The 16,301-nt window shown below is 36.8% G+C and overlaps 1 protein-coding gene across 6 annotated transcripts in view; it reads left to right on the top strand.

Annotated features, from left to right (window-relative positions):
* Positions 1-971: 971 nt before the first annotated feature.
* PTPRC (protein tyrosine phosphatase receptor type C) overlaps positions 972-16,301 on the top strand; it is a 132,413-nt gene continuing 117,083 nt past the window's right edge. For 5 of the 6 annotated variants that reach the window (XM_082394193.1, XM_082394191.1, XM_082394195.1 and 2 more), the window contains exon 1: positions 972-5,721. In XM_082394193.1, coding sequence (XP_082250319.1) covers positions 5,649-5,721 — 73 coding nt within the window. In that variant the 5' untranslated portion in view covers positions 972-5,648. The remainder of the gene's footprint in view (positions 5,722-16,301) is intronic. The other variant, XM_082394190.1, reaches the window with a different exon arrangement.

Below are 16,301 nucleotides of genomic sequence, written 5' to 3'. Positions count from 1 at the left end.
GAGAGAGAGAGAGAGAAAGAGAGAGAAAAGGATCCTGCAGGCTTCAAAGGAACCAACGAATGTTAAACGTGGCTTGTCCTCAGTCATGTTACTGAAGTAAAGCACACACACCTCGGTTCAGACCTTATGGAACAAGAACAAAGTGGAATCCACAGACGACCTGGCCAGAGTGGAATATTCTCTTAGTTTGTGAAAAGCTACAAGACTTTCTTATTGAGGCAGATTTGGAAATGGGTATCAGAACTCACCGCCCGTCTTGTAGTTTTTTACAAACATGACTGGTTTATTAAACGGTCTGAGCTCATTAAAATAATTGTATATTTCTCCTGCCAAAGGTCAGCTATTTCAATGTATTTCATCGATTCTGAGACACATATTTTATAAAACATTTCGCATTGCTGAAATCAGAATGAGTCTTGCCATCCACAGTGTCTTTAAGCCAATTCAAGAAAACAGCATATTGAATTTGCCTTTTCCATCTCTTAACAGTATACAGGGAAGGTCCCCCAACTTCCTAATTACACTGGGGTAAAAAAAGAGGTTCATTCAGCTGAGTTGAGCACGGTCAGTGTAACCCTTTCACCTCCTCTCCTCCTGCGTCCACAGGACATCGCCTGGATGGGGTGCAGAATGTTCTGGTGAGGTCAGGTTCTCGGGGTGCTCCCCCCTCCCTCCTTTGGGTCTCTCCTCCTCTGTTTGTTGGGACTGGAAGAAGGGGCAGGACGTATGTTCTACTGTGTATGCTTCTAATTGTAACCTAGTGTATTTACACCATTAACTGAAAGCTTGTTTAATTAATTTACTTCTCACAGCAACACTAAGGTAGTATTACTAGCTCCACCTTAGGGAGATTCAGTCATTGCTAGAATTAGGATTTAACCCTGTATCTTGGCCACTAGGCAGAATCTTTTTTTTCCTTTTGCACATCAGTATTGAATTCTTTTTTTTTTAAATATATGTTTACCTACTTTTTTTAAAAAAATTAATTAATTAATTAATTTTTGGCTGTGTTGGGTCTTCGTTTCTGTGCGAGGGCTTTCTCTAGTTGCGGCGAGCGGGGGCCACTCTTCATCGCTGTGCGTGGGCCTCTCACTGTCGGGGCCTCTCTTGTTGCGGAGCACAGGCTCCAGGCGCGCAGGCTCAGTAGTTGTGGCTCACGGGCCCAGTTGCTCCGCGGCATGTGGGATCTTCCCAGACCAGGGCTCGAACCCGTGTCCCCTGCATCGGCAGGCAGATTCTCAACCACTGCGCCACCAGGGAAGCCCAGTATTGAATTTTTTGCATCAGTTGACAGTGATGTGTGGGGATCCATGGACGAGGGTTACAGAGAATCACCAGGAGAATTAAGGTTCCGATGCTCAGGAAGAGTGAAGCGGGGCCAGACCTGAACCTGTCATGTGTCACAGAACTTAGAAGTCAGGTAGAAGAAGGGCCCACATGGCAGCCGCTGAGGATAAGCCAGTGAGGGTCAGGGAAAATCAGTAGGTAATGGTGTTTTGGAAGTTGACCAAAGGCAAGGGTTGGAGGAGAGGCTGACAGTACTTAGTGCTGCTGTGTCACATGAGATGAACACAGAGAAGTGAGTGAAGGTATCAGATCTGGCGATGCGGGTGTCATTGGCAAGGAGACTTGGGAACAATGCTTTACATGCCTCAATACCTCCTGTATCTCTCAGGATAAAGGATAAAGAGATAAGTGTCCTAGAAACTACAAGGCCTGGCAGAGTTTGACTATCACCTCCCTCTGAGGCCAGATCTTTTTTTTTGTTTTTCATGTCTGACTTTTTTTTTTATTCAGATAGAACTGATATATAGCATTGTATAAGTTGAAGGCGTACCATGTGATGACTGTATACATTCATGTATTGTGACATAATATACATAATATATGTAAATATAAGGCTCTGCTTCTCTCTGTGGCAGGCTCACATGCCTCTTTCTGTTCCTTGAACACACCTCTTCCTTTAAATATAAAGTTCTTTCTGCCTGGAATACTCTTTCTTTCTCCCCATGTTCATTTAACTTCTATTATTTTTTTCAGGTCTAGCTTCATTGCTTTTGATTTCACGCAAACTTCCTTGACCTCACGACCAGACCAAATACCTTATTATGTACTTCAATCATAACATCAAGTATTTCCTGTGTGCTAATTAATTATTGTCTCTTCCACTAAAGTATATTCCATCAGGGCAGGGAGCACGTCTTTTTTTACTCACCATTTTTTCTTCATCATGGTAAAAATGACTGCCTTATATTGAGAGATGACTATATATTTGTGGATGAATAAATGGATACTATCTGCTTCTGCAGTTCATCTCATGTAATCAGTTTTCTATCTTTTTTTTTTTTAACATCTTTATTGGAGTATAATTGCTTTACATCAGTTTCTATCTTGATGTAACTTTTACTTTATGTAACAAAAAATCTGGGAAATGATGATTAATTTAAAGAAAATATTTAAAATGTAAAAATATTATATCTTTAAAAAAATCTAGTATATGTCCATCAGCTATGACTATTTTGGCATTTATTGATCAAACTTTGAGATTGTTTTGGAGTGTTTCAACCACTCAGGAAGGACCCAGCTATTTACTCTTCTATGTATAAATTCTGACGTCACTTCCTGGTCCTTTCCCAGCGTCAGTGGTTCTTAAAAATGCCATTCATCAGCCTTATGCCCAGTCCCTGTTTCTCAGAATCAGTGGATCACACCAGTGTCACAAATGCTCCTTCTGTTTCTCTGAGAGTCTGTGGCTGTTGCTGCTTGTCTAGGGCCATGCTGGGCCTGCATGTGATAAAGCAGAGATTACCTCGGGTGCCCTGTGGAGCGGCCAGCTGCTTACCAGGCCCCCACCTCTCTGTCCAGTTGTCCACCACCAAAGGGAGCTGTGCTCTGTCCCCCAACGAGCTGCGAGGGCCTTCCTTCTTGCCTTCAGCCCCTGGGTGCCTTTGCCTCCATTCTGAGAGCACTTGAATTGTGTACCTATTCACCCAGTGCTGTCTCTACATCAGGCCCTATTTCTTTGTACATTTGGAGTATCCCATAAACATTCTGCTACCTCAAAGTCTAATATTTCTGGTTGACACTAAACTCAATTTTAACACCTTAAAACGCATAATCCAACTCATTTGTTGTTAGTTAATCTCAGTATTCCTTGGGTGGAATCTCTCTACCCGCCTGCCTGAAAAGAAGTTGAATCTCCTGATTTCTTATTATTTCTTCAAAGCTGTGATATGCAAGCCCTTTTGAAATGTTTCTTTGAGGCGTCTAACCCCCTCTCCTTAGCTTGTTCAAAAGTATATTTTCTTAACTTCCTTTTAAAAGATGGTGTGTCACGCAGTTTTTTCCTGGCCTCCAGTTTTACCAAATACCCTGCCATAGTAGCAAGCTAACAGAACACAAGTATTCACTTAAACATACTCAAAGCTAATCCCCAAATAGATTTCCATGCAAATGTATTTTAAGAAATAGGCTGAGGGGCTTCCCTGGTGGCACAGTGGTTGAGAATCTGACTGCCAATGCAGGGGACACGGGTTCGAGCCCTGGTCTGGAAGGATCCCACATGCCGCGGAGCAACTAGGCCCGTGAGCCACAACTACTGAACCTGCGCGTCTGGAGCCTGTGCTCCGCAACAAGAGAGGCCGCGACAGTGAGAGGCCCACACACCGCGATGAAGAGTGGTCCCCGCTCGCCGCAACTAGAGAAAGCCGTCGCACAGAAACGAAGACCCAACACAGCCAAAAATAAAAATTAATTAATTAATTAATTAATTAATTTTTTAAAAAAAGAAATAGGCTGAGGAGCCAAGAACTAAAATTCGTGGGGCTAAATTTTCTTAGACCTACCTCCTAAACAGTAGTGCAGACATGCCCAGCTCTTTTATTTAAAAACACATTTGCAAAAAGAGAACAATATCATTTTTATGACATCAAGTTCTATCTTTCTGAGATTAAGAATTATAAAAGTACAAAGTAAAAACGATTGGAGAAAGAGGTGAGAAAAATGAAAGAAGATAGTAAGGTAAATAAGGAAAGCAAGATGAAACTTGGGGATGGTTTCAAAACATAGCTTGTTAACTTCCCGGCTGTGAGACCTTGGACAAATCACCTAACCTCTCTGAACTTCATAGATAACATGAGGAATTATCTGTCTCGTTATCTATCTCAAGGGTTGGTGTACAAATTGGATTAGGCAATTAAAGGGTTAAGCATATTCATGGGCATGGTAAGAGCCCAGTAAGTTAGCTACTATAATAATAATCATATAAAATCAGAATCCTAATAAGAATCTCATTATAGTGTTACTATTCAGAAATTAAGATGTGGGATTATTTTCATTTGCACCAAGGGCGGTTGCAAATGTGGCTCTGTAGTTCCTAGCAGCTGAAGTAAGTATAAAACAAGTAAGGTTGTAAACATCAGAAGATGTATATACTTAAACGCAAAAGTTCTGCAACGCCGCTTCCTAACCAGCTTTCTGCAAGGGCTCTGTCTCTCTCGAAGTCCCCTCAACATTATCTGTAGTTCAAATTATAATGCCTGGTATGTCTGCGCATGAGGATTTTTAAATGCATTCAGAGATTGTGACCATGATACCAATTCACTTAACTGTATTATTGAATTCACAGAGGCTTTCTGCCAGCATGAGTTTTCCTAATTAATGGACTTACTAAGAACACCATCAGAATCAAGAAGAACACTGTGTATTTGCTGTCTTTTAATCAGAAAGGTTGAGAGAGTATTACTGAGGGAGAAAAAATGGTTAACTTTTGTAAAAGACAGCTCTTGATTTAATGGTTCATCTTTCCCTCATCAGCAGCCCCAAGAATATCTCAAGTCACAGGAGTATTACTTTTTTGAAGCAGAATTTGCTGCAGTAGAAGTGGGTGTCCAATTCCATGGCTGGCTCCACAAGGATATCTATGAAAGATTTGGGGCAAACCTGTGAAGCTCCCTGAGAGTGCTTTGCATAGGAAATGGCTAGACGCTAACACTGTCATATTGCTGGGTTTTGAATGCCCTGATGGTAAATGATACCGGTTGTCGAAAATGACCAGATAGGTAGTAGTTTTCTCATTCATTTGGTCCTCTTAAAACCCATACAGGTATTTTTTACTAATTCAATTAGTGTATCATCTTGCCAACCCCCATTTTACTGTAACCATGCTGACTATCTTTCATCATCTTTTAGGTAAAAATGTTACGGATTTTTCAGGGGGGGTTATATTCGTTTTTGGTTGTAATGCATACTGTATGGGAGTGCTATTTGGATACTAAAAACACATCTTCCTTGTAGGGAACATCTTTTGAAAGGCCTGCTAACTCAGTCTAATCACTTGAGTTAAGGAAGTAAGATGCCTTTGTAGTGACTTGGAACAACTTTCTTGACTTCCTGCAAAGAGGACGCTTTACAGCATTTTTGGAGAAGTTAGTAAAACCGAATCTGACATCACTACCTAGCAGCAAGTGGTTTGTTCTTAGCGAAGGAGGAAATTGCTCCCTGTCCGATAAGACACCAGTGAAGAGTATGCATTCATTTCTTTTCTTTTTGATTCAGTTTTACAGAGAAACGTTTTTGCGGAGATAACCATTATTTTGCCTTTCAGAAGGACGCATGCTATTTCACAGGAATACGGCTGATTTCCAGATATGACCATGTATTTGTGGCTTAAACTCTTGGCATTTGGCTTTGCCTTTCTGGACACTGTAGTGTTGGTTACAGGTAAGTACGAGGAAATTCATATTTCCTTAGTTATTTTGTGTGTGTGTGTGTGTGTGTGTGTGTGGAAGGTCATTGGTTTGAAATAGACATAAAAATTAATTAAGCATTGGTGACTGGAGGTGAGGAAACCTGCTGTAAAACAGTCAAGGTTATTGTCTCTCAGAGAGACGTGGCTCGCTATGTGACAGAATACATTGTTTCTGTTTAAAAAAGGCATACATGTTTGGCCAAAAAAAAAATCACGATTTAAAAGGCAAACATTGTCTCTCTGTATCTTGGTTTACAAACTGTTCAAAGATATTACAAAAGCTATTACTTAACCCTCAGAATATACAAACACAAGTTTATGAAAGTCTAAGGAAATTTTAATGGCAAAAGAAGTAAATTTTTGTCTTTTCAACAAAAAATGAATTTTTAAAAATCATAATATGGCTTTGCTTGCATGCAAACCACTCCCTCTTTTCGGACCAGTAAGTTTGCTTCCTCAAATTTTGATTATGACTGAAATATTTTCTTGAATACTTAGTTGTATGGTAGTTTAAAATAATACAATTGGGTATTTAATTAAATATTAACTTTTTGCAAATTCTTATCACAGAATGTATTTTAAATCAAGGTTTTGGTCCCTTACAGTCGTTTTAATGATCATTTGCTTTGAAAATTCTTATGGGGCCGCCGCCCTTCCTGGGTGATGGGTAAATAGTAGAGCCTTGATGAGATAAAAATACTTAAACTCTTAAGAATCATGCAAATGCTGTATTCTGTAGGAAAATATAACTAATCGGACCTCTGGTACCTATTCATGTTTGAGATCTTTGTACACTTATGGTCCATTTAATGGGCATTTCTTGAACGGTTTCAGTTTGGGTCATGAGTACATTTTTGGTTGATATGTAATATTACTCCTTATGGTGTAGAATCTAAAAGGAATTTTTTATTATTGAAAAGATATTTAAATGGTATTTTTGTAGATTTCCAAATAAGTTAAAAAAAAAAAAAAAAAAAAAAAGAAAAAAGAAAACAGGAAAAATATTTTTTAAAATCTTGCTGATTGTAATTCACTTTGAAATCTCTTTTTGACTTTCTACTGCTCTCCTTTTCTCCAAAGGGCAGGGAAGTAGCTACCTTCTGAGCATGCTACATTGTTAATTTACATTTTGTGTAACCAAGGACAGTAGAAAGCAGTGTGGATAGTGGGTTTTTTTGTCTGTTTTCTTTAACTGCAAAAACGGATTAAACATTTTTTTATATAGGTACAGCATTTTGTCTTAGTACAGAAAATGTTTACAAAGTTACCAGTCCTATAAAGTTGGTTATAATAATAAAAACCAAATTATAAAGAATAATAATTTTAATAAGGTAATAATATGTGTATTATCATAAGTCAGAGTAAATTTCCATTAAAAATTCCCACTCAGGAACTGTTGGAAAGCATTTCTAAATGAGCATCAAGAAATTCTGAAATATTTTGTAGGCCACAGAGCAAACCACCATAAAAATTTCAACACAGTCTATTAAGGATTTTTACCATAAGAAACATCTTTGAATTTATCATCAAAATGAGTATAAAATGATCTAGAAACCTTTAAACCGATTTTGCTGAATAGTTTATACTATAAATAAATAATGTATCGATATACATAGATTTATTTTGAAAACCAAGTTTCACTTCAACTGCTCACATAAATATGGAGAGCAGACATACTCATTTTTAGAAAAAATATATAGATATAATTATCTAGGTGTGCAAATCTTGTTTATCATACTTTGAAGTCCCCAGAGAGATTTTGGGATTCACTGTATAATTTTGGAAATTATTAATTCTTTAAATGATATATTTTTCTATATTAGCAACCTATGAGTTGCATTATATGTTTTACTTTAATGTGTTCAATTGAGTTTAGTGTTTATAGGAAATATTAGACATCAAATTTATATTGTGAACTCTAAAGGCATAAAGAAATAGAGCCAAATGGAGAGTGACTTCAGTGGATAAATTGTTGCACAACTCTGATGTGTTATTTAATCTCTAAAATACAAATATGGGCAAAGTTACACTTTGCCAGAGCAGAGTAACAATGCTGGTTGAGTTTTGTATAAATGTCTGATCTCTTTACTCTGTGCCTCTATGCCATGTTAACCGGAAACCAACACTTTGTTTAAAATTTCTAAATAATTCTGGGGGACAGTGATGGTTTCGAGCATGCAGGTAGGGATGAGTGATCTCTGTCTCTAACAAAGTAGTGCCAGAATCTAGCGCTTCACACCATAACAGCCATGAATACATGAGTTATGTGAGTTATGAGTCATAACGGTTAAGAGTCATTTCCTGGACATAATTTTTCATTTTTCCATCTACATAAAAAAGAAATAGCTCTTAGTTCCAAACATGTACCTTGCCTTGCACATTGCAGGTATTCAATAGTAATTATGAATTGAATTTGATCAGCAATCCTATTAAGTTCTAAATACAATGTAGAGTTTGGGGGTGGTGAGTATGATTATATATTGATTTTTTGGAAAACATTTTCCTAACACAAATCTGCCTGGGATTGTTACCATCGCTAGACTTTGAAATGCCTTTGGTTAGAGGGAAGGTGAGGTGAGGTTAGGGGTCTGGCTTCCTTTTCCTCCCTTCCTCTATGTGCCTGAGCACAAGGTCAGAGCCCTCAGCTTTGAGCTGGGTCTTTGCTCTGTTCTGGGCTACTTGGTGTCCTTCTACCAGTGACAATTAAGTACCGTAAGAACATAGATATCTCTACACTGTTTGTATGCATATACATACACACACACATAAATAGATGAGTTATATATGTGGGAGTTATAGAATATACACACAAACATTATATATTTATGTATATATATTGGTCTGTCTGTCTATCATCTCTCTACTGGTTCTCCACATTTGTCTACTTTTAAATATTGGAGTTCTGTGGGCCTCAGTCTTCGGCCTGTTTTATTCTTATTTCCTAAACTCAGAGTTCCTTATCATCACCTACTATGTACTGCTGGTGCTGATTCTCCATGTTCAGACTCACCCCTCAGAGGGTGGAACCTACCTCCTTTCCTTTTTTTTTTTTTGTTAGATTTTTGTGTTTAATATTTATTTAACGCAACATTTTCCAACTAAATCATGAAACACAGATATATTGTTTCATTCCTAACTCTCTCAGTCAAACAGACGGTGATGTAGAGCTATTCTAGAACTCTAACAGGATTGAGGCAAAGTCTCTAAGCAAAATTATTTTAGCCTGTGTGCTGAGGGCTTATGTCTTTTTTCTTTCATTTTACTTTATTTATTTATTTTTATACAGCACGTTCTTAGTAGTTATCTATTTTATATATATTAGTGTATATATGTCGATCCCAATCTCCCAATTCATCCCACCACCACCACCGCCCTACCACCTCCTTTCCTAAATTTAATCTTGTTTTACTGTGTTGTGTTTTTGCAAAAAAGAAAAAAAAAAGAGAGAGGGAGGGAGAAAGAAAATCTGAAATGTATATTTAAATGCTCCCCAAGTCCTATCATTTTACTTTGTAATGATCTCTAAAATCTTCGCCCCCCCCACCTCTATTGACATCCCTTTAATTCACACCTTTATCCCTTTTCACCTGCAGTGTTGTAGTAGTATCCTAATCTGTCCATTTCTTTTCACACCCTACAGCTTAAAAATATAAAATGAAAGAGGAAAAAACCCTCCGACATCTTTTCGTTGCCTTGGTTTCTATTCTAAACTTTTGCCAGAACAACTGAGTCTGCCGATGAGCTAGGAGCATGGCAGGAGCTGGGCAGGGATCTTTTTTTCTTTTTCTTTTATGATTGACTAAAATAGAACAAGCAGCAGGTAGTTTCAACACCCTGCCGCTCTACACTTCCTCAAGACCTCCAAGGCACTGCGCCAATCCTATTTCCCCTCTAAAATTCTCTTTCGTCACTCTTGCCACAAAACATCTCCACTGAAATTGGGTACTTTTTATCACCTTTCCTTGTCATTTTTCACATACTATTTCAGTTTGCTGTTGTTGACATTATTCTTTACCAATCAGAGCATTATGGCCATTGCAACCTACATGATAGCAGAAACCGTCTTATGCCTTTTTTGTATCATCTGTGCTTGATTTCTTCCCAGACACTGAAAAAGCAATGGGCGTTTTTTGATGAAACTGCAGATTATAATAATAGAGGAGAAGGAGGAGGGTAAGAAAATTTTCAGAAAGAAAGGACAGAGAGGGGAAAAACATGAAATGAAACAACTAGTCAGAGGCGAAGTGGAAGGTGGAGGCCATTGGACAATTTTATCAAGATTAAGTAGAATCATTTTAGATCTAGATCTTTACAGGCTTTGCCCTTTCCCACCCCCCCCATTTCCTTCTTTCATCTCCTTATTTTACCTTTTCTTTGGAAAGAGCCTCCTGATTTTTAAAAAATCCATAGTTCATGCATGTTGTTTCTAAATTTTCCTGACCTACTCTTTGGACATTCTCGCTAGTGGCGTTTCATCTGATGGGTCTGGTTTGTTCTTCAGATCCAGACGTCCACGGGAAGAAAAGTAAGGAATAGGGAGGGAGGGACTCATGTAGCAGGGGAACGAGACACTGGAGTCAGGTCCAGCCCTTGCACATACTGGCGTGGGTAGCACTTGACCTATTGCCCTGGGACTGTTTCCAAAGGCAGATGGCAAACGGCTCACCCTGCCAGTTGCATTTTGTGTGCACAGAAAGCCTGTAGGAGTCTGAGCATCATTTCTTAATAGATAATGTGATAAATAATTTCAATCTGAGCAGGTAAAGAGCAGAGATCTGTAGTCAGGTTGATTAACTTTGTTGATGAAAGTGCATGCAGCATTAATGTTACAGGGTTTTGTGTTCAGACCATGTGTATATAAGAGTTACTGGTGCAGAGAAAGAAATTTGTCATCACTGCAGATCTTTGATCTTTTTCAGTCATCTTATAAGTCTATGGGAATTGTTAGACAGGAGAAAAGAATGGAAATTTAACTTAACCTCAGTTTAAACTTAATTTCAATCTTGTCTAAATAGTTTTGTCAGTACGAGATACCCAACCACTTACTAGTTGCTGATCACCAAAGAGTTAGTGCTGTGACTTTTGCATGCATAAAAATAGTAGTCTTATAAACAACAAGGTCCTACTGTATAGCACAGGGAACTACATTCAATATCTTGTAATAACTTACAATGGAAAAGAATCTGAAAAAAAAAAAATATATATACAACTGAGTCACTTTGCTGTACACCTGAAACTAACACAATAATGAAATCAACTATACTTCAATTAAAAAAAAGATAGTAGTCTTATGGAAGGATAAAGAAAAAAATACAATATTGCAGGCTATTCATTTAGCAATACCATGTGATATCTATTTCTACACAATTCTGAAATATACAGAAGTAAAAATTACAGTAATTAATAGATTTTGTGTACATGGCTCTAATCAATATTTAGATAAGAAAATATTTAATTATTGCCTAAAATCTTTAATGTGCATTCCTTTTATATGTCAATATGTTATTCCAATTTCAGTCTCTCAAGAGTCTAGGGAATGGCTATTGTAAGCAGAGTATTATGTGTTCAGGAAAACAACAGAAACAAGAAAAAATAAAGAAAGAAATGAAAACCTTCCTTCTCTTTTAGCTGGGGCAAGCATAAATATATATAAAGTCAGTGTTAGGGAAATAGTCAAGAATCTTTCACGTTTGTTCACTTTATCTTCAATTGATTCCCTTCTGAAAAGATAATCAGCAAGATTATCAATACTTTTTTAGGTTCTTTACTGAAGACCCAAACTCAAACAAACTTTAACATCTTTTATGGTACATACACAGTGTTGAAAGATTAAACATTCATTTCCTGTTAAAAATGAGACACAAGTATCTGAACTGAAAAAAGTGACTTTACTAAAATTTCTATTTCTCCTATAAATATATCGCAAGTGTGATAAAGTTGTAACTACATGTCATGATATTTAAATGAAAATGATTGCCATTCATATATTCAAAAATTTGCTTCCAACCAAAATGTGAGCAACTGGAGGAAATTCATCAACCATCTGAAAAAGTGATCTGCTGGAACAGAACTTGAGTCGAGGGCAACTCAGCATCACACTCAGACGTAGTGTTAGGACATGAATACCTGGTAAAGTGAACTGAACACAAATCACTGATAGATAAGAAGAAACTCTTTGCTTTGTAAATTAAAAAAAAAAATTGTCCTGATAGTCATGAAAATAGATTAGAGACACCTATACAAATAATAATGCTGTATCGATAAAAGAGGTTATCAAAGGGACAAAATCAAGACAATAAAGTGTGGTCACCATATATTAAATATTTCCACTTAAAGAAAAAAACAATAATTTGTTTACTGATAAAAGAAATATTAAGCATCATAGGAAATGAGTCAGGAGCCATCCAAGTTGGAGAAGACCATGGCAGGTGGAACGAGAAATATTTTGGAAAGCAAATTCTATGAATAGTATGATCTGGATCCAAATCATTTTCCTTCTCTGATACACCATTTCCTTATCTACAAAGTGTTGTAAGCATTAAACATGATAATATTTGTGACACTGCTTTGAAAACGGTGAGGTACTCTGCAAAGTTGTAAATTTCATTTACGTAATCCCTCGAAATCACAGCACACAGCTCTTTCCCATTGAAACGTGATTCCAAATCACATCTCTTCCTTTGAGAGATTCTGAGAAGATAAGGTTTAAGGCTGTGGCAGAGGAATAAACTCTTATAGATCTTTGAATGTTTTTAACTTTGTATCCCCCATTTTAGGGATTTTCGGACTTCTCTGGATTCTACCTCTTAAATAGTTTATAGATCCATTCCGTTATCACAACTCTGCCACAGCGTCTTAACATTAATAGCCTGGAAACTTGTCTCCCTTCAGCTGTTACCAAGATAATCTTTGTAAAAGGCAAAACTCACCTTTGTACATTCCTCCTTCAATGGCTCCCAGTTGGGATAGAGAATATACTGATCCCATGATTGTGGTCTCAAGGTGTTTTGACTCAACATTTATGAACATAAACATTAATTAGAATATACCAACATTTATAAATTTTTCTTGAAAATACATTTCACAGAAAAATTCCCCTCCATTAAGCTAGTTTAATTCCTTGAGTATTTTTCATATAACCTGATTAAATCATTACCAATTTTTCCATTTTTATTTTACTGAACTAATGTTCAACAGCATCCATTTTCATTTAATTTTTACAATCGCTATTAAATTCATGAATTGATTTTTATCCACGGCACATTTTACTGATTATAGTTTATGCCTGTGGGAATTTTCCTTTATGGTTATTATTTTTCTAAGTGCAATTTTTCTTGTCAAACCACACAGATCTAAATTACCCAAAAAGGCTTTAATTTTTCTATTTAGCCAGAAATAACATTTCATGTGTGCAGTTTTAGCCACTGTTGGTTTCTTTCTTTCTTTTTTTTTTTTTTTTTTTGCATATCAATGTCACATAAAATATAAGTGATGTAATATAATTTTTCACTTTTGTCAAAGTTTAGATTGGGCAGTACTAGCCATACTCAAATCTATTTTGTGTTGATATTTCTATTAGTAACATCCATTTTGTGATTGAGAGCTCCTTCAGCAAGATTCCTTTTTGAGATTTTGAGAGTTTTGGGTTATTTCTCAGGTAGCCAATGGAAACATTAGTATCACTTATTAGACTGCTGTATAGTCTAGCATTGGTATGTTTTAATTCTCATTCATTTGTACCAACTTCTTACTAACTGGTGGAACAAAAAGCAAATAGAAGAATCAACACAATTTTAAAATGTTCTCAAGACACAATGGTGGGTGAGGTCAAAATAAGGTGTCAAATCACCCTCCTTTGGTCTCTGTGCACTTAGGAAAAATGAAAGCAAATAGCATGGCACACACCGTTCTAATTTAATCCCTCCAGATTTCTCCAGCTTTATCTGGGGCCACTTTGTGACATGTACTATGTACTCTTGTAACTTTCATTTTCCTAAAAATATAATGTTTTCCTGTCTCCAAACTGTTGCTCACCCCTCCATGTTTTCTTCCCTCCATAATTTTTTTAAACTGGGCAAATTATAATGCCCTTCAAAATTTAGTTCAAAGGTCACTTCCTCTGGGCAGCCCTTCTGCACATCCCCTGCTCTTTCACCCCTTTCACACCTGCACAGGTCCTCTTCTGACCTTCTGGGGATCTCTTTACCTGGCTCTTTCTCACAGTAGCTGGTGAGCTCATGTAGGTTTTCATTGGGTCTCTTCTTATTTACCAGTGAGATGAATGAATGGATGGTGTGTCAGTGCAGCCCAACCCTGTACGTAGAAAATACTTAACAACTCAGGCAAACAATTTTAATTGTCCTTTTGTTGTTGTTACTTAAGTGAACTATTCATGGCAAAATTTCTACATGATAGAAAATTTCAGGAAATAGAAGAAAGAAAAAAATTGCTTTAAAATCTTTGCCAACATTTTTTCTTTCTCTCTTTCCCAATCTTCCTCTCTTTCGATCACATGCTGTGTATAAAATTGCATATCCTATTTTTTTCCTAAGTAAACCATGATTATTCTAGGCAACTTGAGAAATACAGAAATGAATACATAGGAAAATAAAAATCAGATTACCAATACCATCACCTAAACACTTTATGAGTATTTCATTTTACCAGGCTAGCTAAACCTATTTATTTATTCATTTATTCATTTCATGAACAAATATTTTATAAGTGTTTTCATTGTTCCATGAATTGGGCATACCATATCCCATTCCTTTCCTTGTGAAGTCTATAATCTAAGTGAAGCAGTGGCTGCTTAGAGATGGGGTTTTAAATCTTCCAAATTCTTCATAAGCTTTCTCCTCGAAGTAATAGTATACCTCACAACAGATAATTATTTGTGTTCTCAATCTTCTATAAATTATTCTTTTAAAATCTGCATATAGTACACTATTTAAGTAAAAACTCTATTCTTGCCAAACTACATTTAGGCCTCCATTCCAACCAGATTCCTTTGGCAGGCTTTTGGTTATAGAAGTTTGGGAGCTGCAGAACTAGGCAATAGCCTCAATTTGTTTTTGGTTTGTTTTATGATTTAAACTGAAAATAAAAGATTTATTTGGAGAGAAATTTTAAACATACACTCATACACACCACACAAACAAATCCTCAACTGTTTTGGTGATCTTCCACAGTAATTTTCCAAGGTCACCAGTTCATAAGGAGTGGGAGTTGGGGGGAGAGGGTTGAGATTTCATGCTGAGTCTCGCTGATTCTAGGTCTATTTTTTTCAGCCTTCTGAAAGGTCAGCTTAATAACCAGGTAATTGAGGACATGATGATGGTGGGCAAATCACAGCAAGACTGAAGGGTAGTTGGAAGTTGCTTAGAGGTCATTTGTGTGAAACATGCATTAATCCCCATGCACCTGATTTAGCTGCATGAGTGAACCACTGTATACTGAGCCACTTCCATATCCCTAGCGAGATCTAAAACTATAAAAAGCAAAGAGGCATCTTTAATTAATTTGTCTTTACTGTGAATGCTGATGCCATGTTAATAATGCAGAAGTGATGTTGTCACCATTGTCTTGAAAGGTGGTTAACAAAGCATAGCACCCAGTCTGTCTCAAGGTGAGTGATAGGATGGAAATAATGGATTTTCCCCGTCCCTAATTTGTTTTTGATATTACATAAAATGAAAGCCATTGAATAATGTACCAAAGTATCTAGATTTTTTTTGTTGTTGTTTTTGAAGTGCAAGGGAAGTAACTTGACATTTGTTAAACACTTTGATCATGGAAAACACATGAGGTTTTCATATTATTCCAGGAAGTGTAGACACTAGATAATCTTTTCATACTCATCCAAGAGGCATATTAAATGAATCAGGTAGAGCTGTCTTACAGTTTGCTACTCCAGGAATAAGTTGACTATAACTTAAGGGAAAGTGAAGAAAAAAGTATGTGTATTATTTGGTTACTCTGATGAATGTGGGCTGCCAATCAGATAATTCAGGCCAAATATTGTACTTTGACTTCTTAAACTTGAGTTTCCAAATCCCCTTTTTGGTTTCTAAACTATGATTTTAACTTATGCCTAATAAACCCTGTCATTTTACTTTTCGGTCGTTTTATTTTCTTAATTTACTTACTGATACTTCAGGCATGATCAAGATATATAATATCTAAGAAAACATAAATGAAGTGGAAGACATCAGTTCAGAGCTTGACTGTAAGAGGAAGTGATGACATGAGGGAGGCAGATGAGGAAAAGAAGAGGGTCAGGGAGCTGATGGAAGTAATTTAAAGAGATAATTATAGAAATGTTGGATTCAGACATGCTCTACTTTTAAAGTGCTTAAGAAATTAGTGTTTGACATCTTGTCTGGAGTCCATTCCGAGCTTTCCAATTATGAAATGTGAGGAAAATTACCTTTTAAATTCTCAGCTTCATTATCTGTACAATGGGAATAATGGCAGTAGTTCTTAAGTGAGATGATTTACTCCTTGATTCAGTTGTTTTTAGAGCCCCTACTATGTGCCAAGAACTATTCTAAGT

This window comes from Balaenoptera borealis (genome assembly GCF_965194805.1).
Source record: "Balaenoptera borealis genome assembly, chromosome: 1".
Taxonomy (NCBI): Eukaryota; Metazoa; Chordata; class Mammalia; order Artiodactyla; family Balaenopteridae; genus Balaenoptera; species Balaenoptera borealis.
The sequence above is the reverse complement of the archived record's forward strand: the minus strand, read 5'-3'. Positions and strand labels throughout refer to the sequence as shown.